At 42.1% G+C, this 16,817-nt stretch overlaps 2 protein-coding genes across 2 annotated transcripts in view; one reads left to right on the top strand and one right to left on the bottom strand.

Moving 5' to 3' along the window:
- The window catches only part of LOC131689643 (uncharacterized), a 290,463-nt gene that overhangs the window by 14,071 nt on the left and 259,575 nt on the right, over nucleotides 1–16,817 (top strand). The window lies entirely within an intron of this gene.
- The window catches only part of LOC131689641 (protein sprouty), a 67,328-nt gene continuing 62,785 nt past the window's right edge, over nucleotides 12,275–16,817 (bottom strand). Inside the window, exon 2 of the mRNA XM_058974875.1 lies at nucleotides 12,275–14,825. Within this exon, the coding sequence (XP_058830858.1) occupies nucleotides 12,914–14,746 (1,833 nt within the window). The 5' untranslated portion in view covers nucleotides 14,747–14,825 and the 3' untranslated portion in view covers nucleotides 12,275–12,913. The remainder of the gene's footprint in view (nucleotides 14,826–16,817) is intronic.

Here is a 16,817-nt window from a genome sequence, read left to right as displayed (position 1 = left end):
AGAGAAGATTCTCAATCACGAACAAAACAGTCTGTATATGAAGGACTAACCGACTCCGTTAAGCCATCGCAGCCAAACTTTACAATCAAGGAGATGACGAGATTTCGCCCGATGTCAGCCGATGAGCAACCGTTCCAGGTATTGTTGAGGTAACATGGACGTAGTATCGAAGGCTGCAATGCAAATACTTACCATTTCGGAATATTTCGCAAATAAATTCGACGAATCAGAAGCAACAGAAACAAGCGGACAATTGAACCACGAAGACGATGGATGTGTGATAAATAAAAAGAGGAAGATTTGTTTTTTTGAATTGGTCGTATTGTTATTATTTTTAACATTAGATAATAATTATAATTTTCAAAAAAAAAAGAAATAATATAAGTATGTACAGAAATTTACACAGCGTTTATGTAGTAGAATTTTCATACTTTTCACCTTTATTTCCCTTCATCGCTATAGTTTTTCCCCTTCTCGGGGTAACTTATTTGCATCCATACATATACTATACCACGGGAGGGGGGAAACAGTTTTATGTTTTTAAACATCATTCTTTTCTTCTCTTAATTCAAATATGCTTTTCCACTGTCCAATTTTCCGGTTCCGATAGGGCGGGTTTACCTACTTTCCTGTTTCCCTTGTGTTTTTTTTTTCTTCTCTCGTTTCCACACTCACTTTGCGGTTTTAGTAGTAAGCCATCTTACGTCAACTGATTATTTTCTATGGGGCAATTTATGTTCGTTCGATTATGGTTGCATGTATGAGAATTTGTGTTTGTTTGTTTGTGTGGGTGTGTGGGTGTGTTAAATAATGTTTATGAATGGAGGAGTAAGGGAGTATTTTTTTTTATTTCCTGGGTCTCACACCGTTCACCGGCATTGTGTGTACAACAGTTCAGTTACGTTTTGAATGAGAGACAAATTAGAGGCTTTGTTAGGAATTTGAATATACTTGACATCATCCATGTTTTTTTTGTTTTATTTCATCGTTTATTAAAAAAATAACAGCTTAGGTACAGTTGACAATGTAATGATTCCACTTTAGTTTATATATAGCGCATGGTTTGTTTCTTTAATTATCGTTACCTTTACTTTATAGTTTGTATTAATGCTGATAAGATTCTATATGTGCTTTCTTTTGCTGTCTGACATTGAGATTTTGGACATTTTTCTTCATATAGATTAGCTTTTTTGTTACTAGTTTTAACGGTTTAATTTAGAATTTTTTACTATTTTGCTTCTTTTATAATTTTAGTTTCAACAGCAATTTTATTCGTCAAAAAGTTCAAAAGCTTACAAAACAAAACATTTTAACAAATCGTTGGTATGCCAAAATATGGAGTTATTCTAGTCTCTATTTTTTAATCGTTTCAGTTAAGTTTGTTCACCTGTTCTCTTTCAAATTACACGCTTATTGAATATTGTTCATCCTCCTAATAGTGTATTTTTAATGTTTTCAGTTATATTTCTCTTTCTGCTACATTATAATGCACGACTAGATAATACTGGAAATTAAATCCGACACGAAATCATTTCTCTCAGTTTTCTTCATTTTTTCTGCTTACTCGCGTAACATCCCTAAACGGGTTTTTTGATTTGTTTCCTAAATGTAAAAAAATACAATCTTGCTCGTGTTTTCCGGTTTTGCTCGTATTAACGAATCAATAGAGGAATTGTCCAGAAACAAGGAAAAGAAGAGAATATGCGAGGAAAATCTATGTTTCATCTTTCTACATACCAGCGTTCAAAAATTCATAAGTTTCAGTTATATCCTTCGTTTCGCTAAGGCAATTCAATTGTTTTTCTTCGCTACAAAGTGTTTTGCTTTTACAAGTTAATAAAATATAACATTTTTCCCAATTTGTTCAAAAAAGTTTGTTCTCTGCTAAAAATCTTTTTTTTTCTGGTGTATCATTTTCTTTTAAGGATTTCATTACTTGTTGATTAGGTACGTCTTTTTGTTTGCGATTTTACATTTATACATACAAGGATAATTTGAATTCACCTGAAGTGAAGCAAGGTTTTTGGTTGATTTGTTCCGCATAGATACCTGATCAAGGAAGAGCAATCTCGTTGCCGCAGCGGTTTCGGGGGAACGACGTGTGCGAGTGTTTATGCAGTGGCGCAACAAACAGCAGGGGGCTAGTCAATTTCTACTTCGTTCCCGCCATTTCTGGCTTCGCTGCACCGAACACAGCATGACACAGGCGTTTTTTTTTCATTTAAATTTAGCACGAAAAATTACAACATCCGTTTTATTCTCATCAAAGTTGAACACAAATTTTATGAATGAACTTTATTTATAAAAAAAAAACAGAAAATAAAAACACGAAGTCCCAGAGTGTGGCCAAGGGAAACACATTGAGGCAGTCGTCGGTCGATTCGGTGAAATGAATCGAAAGAAACGAGAAAGCGGATACGGGCAATCGATGGGAGAGAGGGGAGAAGTTAGGAAAGAATGTACGGTGTGGCGATTTAGGGCGTTTTGTGGGAGCTGTCACCGACAAGTTACGCGACAAACAGCGGGCTAACGCTTTAGCAATTGCGACGCAAATTTCCGAAAAGCGCGGATAGATTTCTACTTGAGCGGTAACTTATTGGAAATTGGCGGTTCCACGATGCGAGTGTGATCTGTCATATTTACAACAGCGGAATGCGCAACGCACCCCAGGGTTCCGAACATTTCAACCGCAGAAGTGAAATTTAATGAATGAAAATGGCAGTCGTTTCCTGCTTTTGGAACCAGTCCGTCCTGGCTGGAATTGCTCTCTTTCGAAAGAGGAAATCTTCAAAGATAAATGTTCTACTTGAGTTGAGATTTCCTTCTCTCATTCTACGCGCTCGTTTCGCCACGCCAGCAAGAACGGTCCGGACGGGACACCCGCGCCGAAGCGCACCGAACAAAAAAAAAACCCTGCTCTGCATGGAAAAAGAGACGACTTTCATGCTTTAATAAATGAGACAGGAAATACATTAAAAACCGTACGATCGTGCACGTCTGGGACCCGGTACCTCCGAGCCCCGAACCACTTAGAACGAACGGGTCCCTCCTCTGCTTCGATGGAAACGCCGTTTCATGTGCGATTCGGGGATCGCTGAGACCGTTTCGAGCGACCTTTGAAAATAGTTTTGCTTCCATTCCTAGCAGTTTCATGTAGTATAGAGAAGTGGAAAATGTGTCACTTTCAAAATTCGACATTTGTCGGGTCTAGAACGTAACATAACAGCAAAAAATGGGCGACTGTAGGGACAATAAAAGGTTTGTTATTGCGCACTTCCCACCAACCTGGACTCCGCACTTTTAAAGTGCGAGTGATCTCAAAACTGCGAGCTGTCAAAAAACATGTATTTCAAGTGATAGAGATGGTACTTTCATAGACAGACCAGTCGAACTAACCGGTCTATGAGAAGAATTTAATGGAAGAATGGTAAGTGCGCAGTGCAGTTAGAATCCAGTTTTTAGTGCCACAAGCAATATTGTCAAGATTTTTTATTACTGACCTGGCGATTTTTGATGTATTCTCTAATTTGCAGTACCAAACGCAAACAAACGACGCAAAACGTCAGATAACAGCGTTATGCGAGATGTCAATTGACAGAACAAGATAATAAATTATCAATGTTTACTGGGATCGAAGGGATTGATCGATCTCTTTTTGTAAATCGATTCGTTATTTTGTCCTCGAAGGCCATTTACATCATTGTTTATCTAGTGAAAACCAAGACAAAATTAATTTCATTTAACTAATCGAGCAGAGATTTGAGGTATCCAACCCAGAAAAGCGTCTGGTTTAAGAATTTCAAGCATCGTGGTAGTTTTCCGCTTCAGATTGGCTCCCCACGTACCGTACCTTTTCAAGTGTAGTTTTATCCAGATTCGTTGGTATTGAGCTGTTTTGACGTTTCAATTTGGAAGAAAACAAATCGTTTACACGGCAAATTTGGATTTAAACAGGCGGCGCTTCTGTGGTAACGCGGTGAGGTGTAGCGTAAAAATGCGCATACTGAACGTATTTTAAACGTCAGATATCTCAATTGTCAAAAACTGTTTGACGTCTATCTTGCGGCATTGTTTGCCAATTCGGTGTTGTCTCGTCTAAACTTTTAATAGAGGGGCGTTAACTTACGTTGTCGTATGATTACCTTGAATTGCCAAGTTAAACGAAGGCGACACGAGAGATGATCTCCCGTCATGTGCAAACCAGTGTGAAAATTTATAATTTTCAGCTAATTAGCATTACGCCAATGTGACCCCCTCCCCCTCGTAGGAGAAAGCAGTATAATACACGTGTTCTCTACTTCAAATAACCAACAAACCCGACCCGTCATATATGTGGTGCCAATTGAACGCAAATGGACTTTTTCCGTTTGATTCCCTTTCACACACACACACTCTTTCAAGCGGCAGCTAAAATATTATCTGCTATTTATGTTCGCTTGTAACCATACAGGTTATCACTGTCAAATAAATATTTCGACTCTTACACGCCATGTGCCGGGCTGGTCGGCCGCCAGTCTTCCACACGGTCCAGTCAGTGGCTTCCTCCAGCTATATGGTGAGCGTGTGTCGGTCAAGCCCCTGCTAGGGATCCCGATCGGATTGCTCTTGTTTGTTTGTCGGAAGAGTTGCCGGCCGCAGTAAGCCGGAGTAAGGGGGGATCGGATGGAATGCCGTGCATCAGTGAACCCCTCGGCTATCACACAGTTCAATTGACGAGCCGGTGGTTTGGGTGTAAGCGTGTAGTTCTCCAACTCCGCGGCAAATGCGCGACTTTAATCAGCACTTTTATCAATTTAAATAACAATGAACTGATTTTTTTCAGCGCCCAGCAGTATGTTGGATTTTTTTTTCTTCCTCTGGCCACTAGCGCTGACTTATGGTCCGAACCGCGGGCAGCCATGGCAGAAAGTACATTCACACTCGCCGTCGTCGCTATTTGTCGTCGTCGTCATCGTCGTAGTCGGGGTTTTTGCCTGATTGGAAACGTGATGATTTTTGCATATTTTCCATGCATCCATCCAAACGTTTCACACCAATCATAATAACAATGATAGCGAGCGTTTTGCGGCGCGCATATTTCAATTTACACTCGATGGTTGGCTGATTTACGCGGTGGAATATTGCTCTTTTTGGATGCTGGCAGCACTGCTGGGATCGTTTTATTGTAGTAGGCTTCGGAATATTTGCCAGAATTATTCATTTTATTTGCAACAGAATAAATCTCGACAAACATATGAATAGGACATAACTGTCAATATACTCTTTGAAAAGGAATTGCGGACTATCCGTTACTGATCGAACACAGTTCACAGCGGAAAATGAAAGAGAAATTTTTTCTGTTTTGCTTATTACCAACATCTGCGGTTGGCGGTTGTCCGGAATTTCCACTCAAAGCGAATTTTGACAGTTTGACGCTCTAACCATATGTTTGTCAATCGAAGCTACATGATACGTTGTTGGCACCAAAACTTGTTCGAATTGGGTAGCTATTAGGCATTTCATGTATCACACATATGAGTAAAGGAGGCACAAGTTCGATAATAAAAACTCGCATTTTCACATGAAAGCTTCAGAAGCTTGTCGGAAAATGAGCTAATGAGTTTAACAAGGTATCCTTTTTGAGATCGCTTGCTTGCTGACACTCATAATAAATATGTATGACAAAACAAGTCGATTTAAGGTTCTACTGAGAAAGCTTGGAAAAGCGGCCATCTTAGAAAACGAAAAAAGCAGTTTTTTTACACACCGTTGGAAAAATCTTCATGAAAATCAATCAGTAATACTCTACCAATGCCCGGAAATTAATTGATTGATTTTCATAAAGATGTTTCCAACGGTGTGAGAAAAAACTGCTTTTTTCGTTTTCCAAGATGGCCGCTTATTGAGGCGTTCTCAGTTGAACCTTAACTTTGTTTTTGGTTTTCATACTAATGTACACGCATACGAAAAACTACCCAAAATTAGGTTCTTTTGACTCAATTCCAGGACAGAATTATGCGACTCATTCTTCACCGGAAGAATTGGAGATCGGATTATCCCATTTTCGCGTGAGTTAGCGAGTTTCAATGCATAACAAGTACAATTAGTGCCTTTTGCTTATTTACGAAAATACTTGTTCCATAAGAAATGGCAAACCAAAAAGTTTGTTTATGCATTTTGACTGCCTGCACCTTGAAAATTTGCTCAGTAATTGACACTTGTGTAGCACAGGGTGGCCAGATAGAATTCCTTAATATCGGTGAATTCACTAAAAGTTTATCGGTAGTTATCGGTAGGCCATGTTTTTTTTTCCCAAAAACCTAGTGTTGACATAGAATTATTAAATACTGAAAACACAGACTTCAGACCAAATCCGAATCAAAAATGAATGTTGGTGTAGGCTGTGCCCAAAATCTATAAAAATCGGTAGGTTTCAATAGGAATAAGAAAATATCGGTAGTTTTCCCCTGGTCGTCTGTGAATCGGTAGGGAAGCCCAAAATCAGTAGGACTACCGATAAATCTGTAGGTCTGGCCACCCTCTAGCAGCTGCGTTAGACAATGCTGCCAGTGTTGGCAGGCTGAGTCACTTTCAGTACTGTTGCTGCTTGGAAAAGTCTCTTCTGGCAGAGTCCGGGCTCAAAATAAAAATGTTATGAACATTACATTTGAAGACATTATCTTCAAAATGGAGACATGTCTTCACATCTGGCATCGCTGCCTGTCATTGTAACAATTGGGCTAAAGAGACTAGGATAACAAAGAGACGCCATGTTTCGTTTGGAATTCCAATTTTACTGTCAATGTCATTCCAAACGAACAAGAGAGTTGTCAATCGTAAATGTTTAGCATTATGTGGCATTGTTTTTAAGGAAGTATTGTTATGCAATTCATTAAAATTACTAAAGATTTTAAAGATAAAAATTATATCCTCAAACCAAATTTGTTACAATACCATCGTGTTTAGAAACGCTATAGAGAAAAGGGCTTGGTTTTATGGGAGCACGAAATTCAGCATGAGGGTGACGAATACCAAATGATGCAAATAATAATTTTTTGCCTAATATGGTTTTGCTGCTGCAAAATACGATTCCTGCGGATATAACTATGTTTTAGCTGGTCAGCAGACCAGCTAAAACATAGTCTGGTCAGCAGACCAGAAGTCGCATCGGATTTTTATATTGGTTAGAAGAAACAAACGGAATAACAACAAACAAGTTTGGTGAGGCTTGCACATTTGCAGTGTTGCCTGTGACCTGTAGCCTGGTTGCTAGATGAATTGTTTTCACTGAATTACAATGGCGTCTCTTTGTTATTCTAGCATCTTTAAATTAGGCAATCCATTAGACGTTTGTTTGACAATCCAAATGGTGGATTTTTTGCCAAATGAGGTTAAATCAAATGGTGAATTGTAAACATCGCGTTACATGTTTCTTCTATACACATTGCAATTGTGTTGGTGTCCTAGACGTCAGATAAGTCCAAGAGGGTGACGTGACGTCATATTTTCGTAGTCAACATAAAAAGCTTGTTTGTAACATATAGAAACAAAATTAATTCTAAATTCGAACAAGGAACACTTACATAAAATCAGAGAAAGCGTTCATTATTTTCTTTTGCTTACTGCTATTGTTGCTTATTGATGACATTTCAAGCGATTTTGACCTTGTCAAACTGACCACCATCGATCGGTGGAAAAACGATGGGCCCTATTCTCACAGTCACGTCACCTAGTGACTAGAACAAAATTTACTCTAGTCACTAGGTGACGTGACTGTGAGAATAGGGCCCGATGTTGCCTTTTGTCAAACTCTGTATGTAGAGATAGGGATGTCAGTTGCTGAATAGAGTACTTGACAATGTGTAACTGTATTAGTGTGTTCAACGATTTGTTTTCCTCCATTGGCGATTCTACGTTGAAACCGCTCGCAGATAGCGCTGGAAGGAAAGTGTTGCTGATTTTATTCTGTTCTGTCATAGTGAATATATTTTCTGTAAACATTGGTAAAAAATGACTTTTAAACACCAAATTACCGATCAATTTGTTGATAATTCTTTATGAAAATGAAGGAAAACCATCATTTTATAAGATGATGAGTAAACATCTTGCGAAAAGAGTGTAAAACATAGTGGTTTCTAATATTATTCGCAGAGCTATATGCGCGCTGTTTCGAAATGTAATTTGTTGAGCACCGTAGCCGCCGCAACAGCATTTCCCGTTCGTCCTAAGTTAAGCTAAACCTTCATGAGATGGTGTAAATTCATGAAACTCTCCAGATCAGGCGAGGAAAGAATATATCCGGCTAATAGAAAAGTGTCAGCTTTGTATCATGCACAGCCGATCCTTCTCTCCGATAGTCTTCACTGAATCTCCTACGTAGTTCAAAATATGAAGGAGTTTGACATTGGTACTGATTGGGTCTCGGTTTCGAGTTGGAACTTTATTTATGGAACGATTTTTTATAACCACGATAACACCCCGATTACATTTCGAAGAAATGTATGAGTCAAATAGTTGCAAATGGCTGTAATTTCAGAATAATTGCAAATAAAACTAAATTTCTTACTCGTTGCATTCATATTTTGGCAGTGGTAAGCTTTTTCCGAGATGATAATGAAGATTTTGTTGTAAGCTACGACTCACTTACGGGTGAAAAAAAGCAAACTGTATCACTTTGCCAGTTCATGAGCTGAATCATAGGTGTCGCATGACTAATTTTGGTTTTGCCGCAAATCGCCAATAGGTCATAGGTGGAGAAAAACAAATCGTAAAATAGCTTTTTGTCGGATTATTTTCATCATGGAACTTGGTCAACCGGTGTTGTACGTGTCCGAAATAAGTTTTACAGTGTCTTATGTCGTTTTCGATTGAGAACCTAGAAACTAACCCAGGTTGGTTGCTTCAAACGAACGTTTTTAATGAAACTGAGTTGGGTTCTCGCCAAACAGCGGTGGTGTGAGCGAACCCGAAATATATTTCAGGTTGGAACCCAACCCGGTTTTCAGTTCAGTGGCGCATAACCTAGGTTGGAAACTAGCTTCAAACGGTTTGACAGCAGTTAGGTCCGAAACTGAGTTAGTTTCATCTTCAAGCGAAAACGACATTAGAGCATTTCAACACCATTATAAATACTTTAGGCGAGCTATTTCAAATGTTCAAATTCGCTGACAGTTTTATGTATGACAGCTGGAGGAAAACAAACCCCCAATTGGGGTGTGTGTGTGTGTGTGAAATGATTTGCATAGAACTCTATAAGTCAATAGGTTTGTTTCAGTATACGGAAGTTACTCCGGAGAAAACAGAAACAAAAAATACTTGCCCTTTTTTACTCCGGTTTACTATCAGAAGAAGAAAAAAGAGAATTCAGGAACGGTTTTCTACCTGTTTGCTCCGGAGTACTCCCAATTTCTCCTGGTACTGGAACAAACCTTGTGAGACTTGCGTTTGACAATTCAGCGGACGGTTTTGTCAACAAGCTTGATTTACTCTACTGCTGAGAACAGATAAACCTGTCCGACAAACATCTTCCGTTAGTCCGATTCGTTTGATGTTGGATCTTATCATTCAACGAGTTTTATCGGACGTCGTGGCCGCCAGAGTAACGTCAAAACGAATAATCGGCTGATCAGAAACGTTTCATGGATTGCCAATAACAATTTTGAATCCACTCGACATACGTCACTAATCGAGGGCAGGTGACACTACCATCCTGCTTTTACCGATAGTCGCGTACAAAATGAAATATCTGCACTTTGTTCGTAAGCTGATCTACTGTTCATGCGCCTTGCCGGAGATTGAAATGGGTATTGGCGAACTGTAGCACCAGATTAACTTCTACGAGGGGAACCCAAGTGTGATTCACACTATCACGAGGCTGGTTTTGAGTTCGCGAAGGAATATGCTTCCGGGGCTACTGTCCTTCACCTCCCAGCACAAGTTTGATGTTCCGGAGGAAGTAAGGAAGCAGAAACTTTCAAAGTTTGCCAATAAATACATGATTTGGCAAACGATCTGCTCATGTGGCAAACAGAGTGCGCCGTTCGTGACTACTGGGACTAAATGGGGGGGGGGGATATATATCAAGGAGTGTTTACAGAAGCGTCTGCAATTGTTTACTTGTAAGCGGCCCTGCTTGTAATTAGTTTTAAATTCGCCGGCTATCCAGTAAAGTTCAGCTGGAAAATGAGCCGAAATGCCGGCTGTTCTAGTTCGTATTCCGGAATACGAACTAGAACCAGCCAAAATTCCGGCTTAACTGTACTGGCTAGTTTCAAGTGCTGTTGTTCTGACGTCGCTATCAACTATGTCGTTCCAGAGGATGTTCGTAAAAATCATATGTTAGCGAATCGCCAAAAAGTGTCTGATCTGCCAAGAGATTTGCAGATCTAGCGGAACGTGACGTCTGGATTTGTTCAAGTTTACCTGTTCTAGCACGATGTCGCTATGCTCGGAGGCCAATAATGTGCATATCGTTTGCAAAATAGTAGGCTACGAAAAAATCCAAAGTTATCAAAATGAAACATAAACTGACATTTGAACGAAAGTGTCCAAGAAAGTGGAAGAAGCTGCTGTATCAAATTTGATGGCAAATGGTCAAGAGAATAAAGGAATAAGAAAAGAAATTGTGTAAAATAACATAAAACATTACCAATCACTTGTTCTTGAATCCCTACAAGTTTCGAGATAATCCGGAAAAATATATGAATGTTTTGTATTATCCCGTTCCGTTTTTCGCAGACACACAATTTACTGTATTCCGCGGATTCGCCTGATTCAAGCTGAGCCTTCCTTACTGAATACTGGAACACACACCCGAAACCTTTCAATCGGAAACTGCTGCAACGAGATACCCTGCTCCGTCAGGTTTATTCCAAAACTGTACCGTATATTCCTTTTATTTTTCGAGTTTGTTCATCACTGTCTGAAATACAATTAGCTCATACCGGATAATGCTGATTTGTTTTCATTCTTGCTTCCTTTTCTTTTCTTTCCTGCACGGTAAATATTTACACAAAAGAATAACTACACCATTTCAGACAAACATTCGCGCGCGCACTTTCTCGCTCTTGCTCACACACACGCACGCACAAACACACTCACACAATCCTTTCAACCACTCACGTGTGGAACGCACTGACTTTGAACGCCCCCAAAATATATTACATTTTTTTTTTCAGTGGTTCTTCGCGTATATTTAAATATAAATACATATGCTTATGATTTTCCTCTTTTCTGCTTCTTCAGCTGATTGTTAATATATACATTTCGTACAACTGCGTCCATTTCATACAATTTAAGAAAATAATTCCCTCTGGTTGTTTTGCTTCCTGAAGGTCGCTACATTAAATTAGTCATTTGGATAAATATGTATAGATATCTACAAGATTTTGTTCAACTCTCTGTTCCAGTTTGCTTTCGTTCGTCCCCGCCTGCCTAACCCCGGCCTAGGTCGCCAGCCGGCGGTAAATCCTTTTCCTCCCTTGAAGAGCAATGAATTCCGCCTGCACGCACGCACACACAAAACCCCTCCACAGAATGTCTCGTTTGCTTTTTCCCGGTATTTTTAAAATACCGAGAAAACAGTTGTGTGCCGTTTATCACCCCGTCCGCGTACCCTCGCGGGCAACGTAACTAAAAGGCAGGAAATAAGAATACTCCTGAACAGAACGTAATGATTCAAGCGATTCTTGATTGACCATTTGGAAAATGTCCTATCTTAAACTCTAGTTTGTAGACAATTCTACCGTCAGGTCACTGGAACCCCATCCATAAACTGTCACCATTCGCGCGATCCCTTTCACTCATGTTCTTGCTTATTGGGCGAACTTTCGCTTCCTGCAGGGAAAGCGTTCGCGTGCGCATTCGAATATAACAAAAATTAAATCTCTCCAGAAAATTGAGAGATTCCCATCTTAAACTTTATACAGTTAGAATAAATTAGCTTTTGTTTCGACCGTGTCCTAATGTATCGTTTCTGTTTCTGTTCCTGCTCCTCCTTCTCGCTAGTAATCAACCGTAGTTTTGTGTAACGAAACCAGAGATGCCAGGTACTTTTTTCAAATGTCTGCAATAATAATTTTAAAAGTCTGGGAAGAACAAAAAATGTGAGGCAAGCTAGTGCAACCAAAAGCCTTTATATCCAAAAATCTGCAAATATCTGCAACCAAACTAAAAAATCTGCAAATATCTGCAACCAAACGGAAAAATCTGCAAATATCTGCGTCATCGAAAAAATCTGCAGCTTAAATTAAAAGTCTGCGAATTTGCAGACTTGTCTGCAAATCTGGCATCTCTGAACGAAACTCTAGCAGTCAGTGGCTTGAAAACATTTCTAGCTGAACAGCTCGAAACAAGCTGAACAAACCATCAAATCGATTTTCATATCTGATCCTAACTAGCTGATGCTTGCTCGTCTGCGCCTTCGCTGCCCTATTCCTATTCGACCGGGGATGATAATGGTGTAGTTATTAATCGTTACATTTGGGGGAGTTATTTGCCGACATTGAAGAGCAATTTCTTGATAGTGTTCCTTTCATTTTTTGCTTGCTTGCTTGCATAACACGAAAATAATTATTATTTATATCAAAAAAACATAACTCAATAATAGTCTGCAGTCTTTGGTTAAATTATAATTAAAAAACATTTTCGCCCTCTTCAAATTCGCGGTCTCTCTTTCTTTTCTGTGTGTGTGTTTCCCTTCAATCGTTCTCTTTCTAACAGAACACGCGTGCGTTGTCTGATGCCCCGCGCCGGAGTTTATTATTACTACTACACTATTGTTTACCGTTGGACGCCGGATGCGATGGTGATCTCTGCCAGCGGGCGTATTTTCTCGAAAATAACAACAGTTCCTAAGACGCCGCTGCTACCGTGGCTGCTGCTGCAGCCGATCAGCGTCGTCTCCAGGACCGCCCGCTTACAGATACAGCATATATCAGTATTCTGGACTGGAGTCGAGCAGGCGCTTTTCGGGTGTAAGATCGCTATGATGATGATGGTGGTGACTGTGGTGGTGGTGATGATGATGGTGTCCCTTTCCGAAAGGGCTGGTACTGTTGACGGCGGAAAATTTACTGCTGATCGTGTTGCTGCCGTGCAGATGATGATCCACGGTTCCGTTGCCACCGGGGGTACCACCGGAACCATTGCCACCGCCACCGAGGCTACCTCCGGTGAGGATGCTACCGGCGATACTGCTACCGTTCTGTGACTGACAGCGGCAACCGTGTCGGGAATGTTTAGCGTAGCATTTTGCACATAGGGCTGCGCAGCCTCGCATCGGCCAGTAGCAGCAGAGGCATGGCAGCGCCAGGGATAGTGCTCCGAGGCAGGCCCACCGAGTCGTTCGTTTGTGCGGTAAACAGGAGCAGGGATCGGATATCGTGTCGTTTTCGCGTTCCAGCTCCGGATCTTTCGCACAGTGGTAGTACAGTGCCTTAACACAGCACAAGCAAGACGCGTAGTCGATGATGGTCTCCGCACTGCAGAGACAGGTATTATCGCATAGCCACCGGGAGGGAAGCTGCCGAGGTCGTTGGCATCCCTCGCAGCGACACTTTTTACACTGCGGACAGGTGATGGAGTTAAGTAGATCACCGTTCGTGGGGTGCAGATCGATGTCGAGCTCATGCAGACCAGCTGCCGGGGGGTCTTTGCTGAACGCGTTCGATACTGGTTGTTTGGTAATTGGCAATGCTGACTGTATCGTTGGTGACCCACCGGCCGACAGTGGCGTACCCGTTGTACCTGTCGTAGTCGTCGTCGTCGACGACGTCGTCGTAATCGTAGTATGTCCCAGTGGTAATTGGTTTGGCCTAGTGTTGATAGAATTATTGTTAAAATTCCTACTGCTGCTATGCAGCGTCGTGGTCGTCGTCGCCGTGGACCCGATTGGCTTACCAAGTGTCGACACCGTTGTACTATTGCTACTACTGTTAGTGCTAGGTGAATGTAACCGATTATTCGTATGCGATACTGATAGTTGTCGATGCTGTTGTTCTGGGATGTTGGCGGGGTGTAGTGCCACCACCGGGGACGACGTTCTCGTCGTCGTCGTCGTCCCGGTGGTCGTCGCGGATCCAACAGCATGCTGCTGGTGTCGCTGATGGTTCGATGCAGGCGAGAGTCTACTAAACGGTGTATCGACATACTCGTTAGTAAGCCTTTCGTTCTCTGGTCTAGGTGCAGCCAGGGTGACCGGGGATGTGGCAGACGTTGTCGTGGTATTCGACGCAGTCGTATCTATGCTAGGACCTAAAATGCTCGGTATCGAGATTGATGGTAAAGCTGCCGGTGGACGTCGTCGCGAGAAGGTACTTGCTGGCTGTGCTACACTATTACTACTGGTATTACTACTAGGAAGATGATGGTGGTGGGTCGTATGATGATGATGATGATGGTGACTGCTGCTGTTGCTGCTGCTTCGGCTGTGTAGTGGCGTCAGCGGTACGATCTGAGGGGCAGGTGGCAACGGCGGTGGAATTGATGAACTAATATTGCTACTAATGTTACGTGCAGGGGAACTGGACGAGCTTAGATTCCTAGGTTTTGGTGACAGTTGCGGTACGTTGTTGAGACTTCGATTCGTAGTCGTACTGATCGTCGTATTACTAGCGCTACTAGCTGTAGATTGATTGTTGTGATTGTTGTTGGCAGCGACTGTGGCGCTCATTATGGTCGGCTCGGGAGCCCGGGGACGATGAACACGGGGCAGAGATTTAGGGGGCCGAGGAGGCGCCAAAGGATCGCCGCCATTTCTGCGATCCATGTAGCTCGATACACTAACGGCTTCGAAGCGTCTTCTTCAGCCGTGGTCCACCAAGATCCGTCATCGTTTTAATCGCCTTCTGTAAGAGAGAAAGAAAGAAAAGAAAGTTTTCATTACAAAATGACCAAACTCAAAAAAAGCCGACGATGACCGGCAGAAGACACAGCAGTCACAATCGGACGTTTCATTCCTATTCTGACCGATAACGGGGCTCCGACAGTCATCGTCGTGCGCAGGGCACTGTTGTCGAATATTTATAGAATCAGAGACAAATAAACAGAGACGAAATCGATTACTGATATCGCCCCAGCCTGGTCAGCGTGATTTGAGCACACAGATATACTGTCGGTGAAGGGCCACTGTTTCACGATCACCTTTTAATTTTCCAGCAAAAGACCTTACCTTGCAATCAGCGTGCTGTTGCTCACTGACACGAACGGCAGCTGGAACTGAACTGAGCTGAACTGATGAGGTAATCCTCAGCGTAAAACGTTAATTTCATGTTTCTCGCTTGTTTTGTTAGAAATTTTGTTTACATACACTCCCAATCGGAATAAAACGGCTATGTGTCAATGGACGAAGCAGGGTGAAACTCGCACGAAGGTGCAGAAAGGCAGGTCAGCGAGAGAGAGAGAGACAGAGAAAGAGGGAAAACAAATAATTCTACGAATGTTCAGAATTTTATTCGGGGCTGCTAATTCTTCGGATTGCCTTTTTTCGACCGTTCGCCTACCAGAATGGAATGTTGACTTTCCGGTCTATACGCGGCGGCGCGCGGTGTGTAAATTATGCGTGCTTGTGTCGGTGTTTGTCTGCGCAAGAGTGTCAGGCTCGGTCCGACGAGTTTGGCTGATTATTATACGCTGGCGTCAGGGACATTATCCTCTCCGCGCCGCGCCGGTACAGACTTTTTTTTCGGCAATTTGAACAGTTGGACAACAGGTTTGACTGACTTTCGGCGCGCATATCATTACACAGCCGGAGAGACTCATTTCCCGAATTTTGGGCAGAGTCACGTTGATCCGCTCAATCCATCTGCCGGACAATTTGAATAGGGCCGACTGATCCACTTTCACGCAATGTGACACACATTTGTGTCAAACCGTGCACATATGCGTTTACGAATGGCGTCGGCTGGTGATTGCGCGGAACAAAAACAATCGCTACTGCGGGCGCTCGGCCAAGAAACAAACCAGAAGCAAAGAGCGATAGAGGAAACCCAGCATTAAACTGTGGTTGATACCGCGTCCGTGGTCTACAACCGCAAACAAGAGAAAGAAGAAAAAAGCGTACACTGCAAAGAGCTCTGTATTTGTCACGAAAGTTCGCAGTTCGAGAGCAGTTGGTACGCGTTCGCAATCATCAACGACGCGGATCACCGTTTTGGCGCGATCTGCGTGTATGTATTGTCGTGTACGCAACCTATGAAAGCGAGAAGAGGACCAGCCGCTGCGCACGTTCGGATTGTACGCGCGAGGATAAGAAGAAGATTGTCCATTGGTAAATAGAACGGCGGCGGCGGCACCGTCGCCGTAGTTTTCAACCTAGTAAGTAAGCGTTTCTGCGTCTATGGGATGTCCACAGATATTTTACGTGAACGATCACGGCGGAGAGGTTCCAGTCGTCGTCGTCGGTGGCGACGTTGCCGGAATAGGAGGAAACTGACGCAGGAAGCTCTAAAATTACTCTTCACGAAGAAGAAAACTCTTTATCTCCACGTAGTCGATGATGTTTCGGTAGGATTTGTCGCTGTGCGCGCGCATTTCGTGTTGGGCTGGGGAATCGCGGTTTGTACGTCGCGGGATACCGGGTGAGCGCCCGGAGTGAATGAGGTAGGATGTGTTTTTGAGTTGTAAATGGCGGGTCAGAGCGATAACCGGCCAATGTTGCGACATAGGGAGAATAAGAAATCTAACTAAAGTTATGCTGGAATACATACTGACAAAGTCGCATCGGTAGCAGTGGTCGTAGAAATACGCCTAACTGTGTGGTATCCCGATCGAAAGTTATTAACAAAATTATAACAATTTTTGACTTGAATTGTGCTGTAACATATATTGTCGAACGAAAA

The sequence above is a fragment of the Topomyia yanbarensis genome, chromosome 3 (genome assembly GCF_030247195.1).
Source record: "Topomyia yanbarensis strain Yona2022 chromosome 3, ASM3024719v1, whole genome shotgun sequence".
NCBI classification, from domain to species: Eukaryota; Metazoa; Arthropoda; class Insecta; order Diptera; family Culicidae; genus Topomyia; species Topomyia yanbarensis.
Note: the sequence above shows the minus strand (reverse complement) of the source record. Positions and strands in the feature narration are given on the sequence as shown.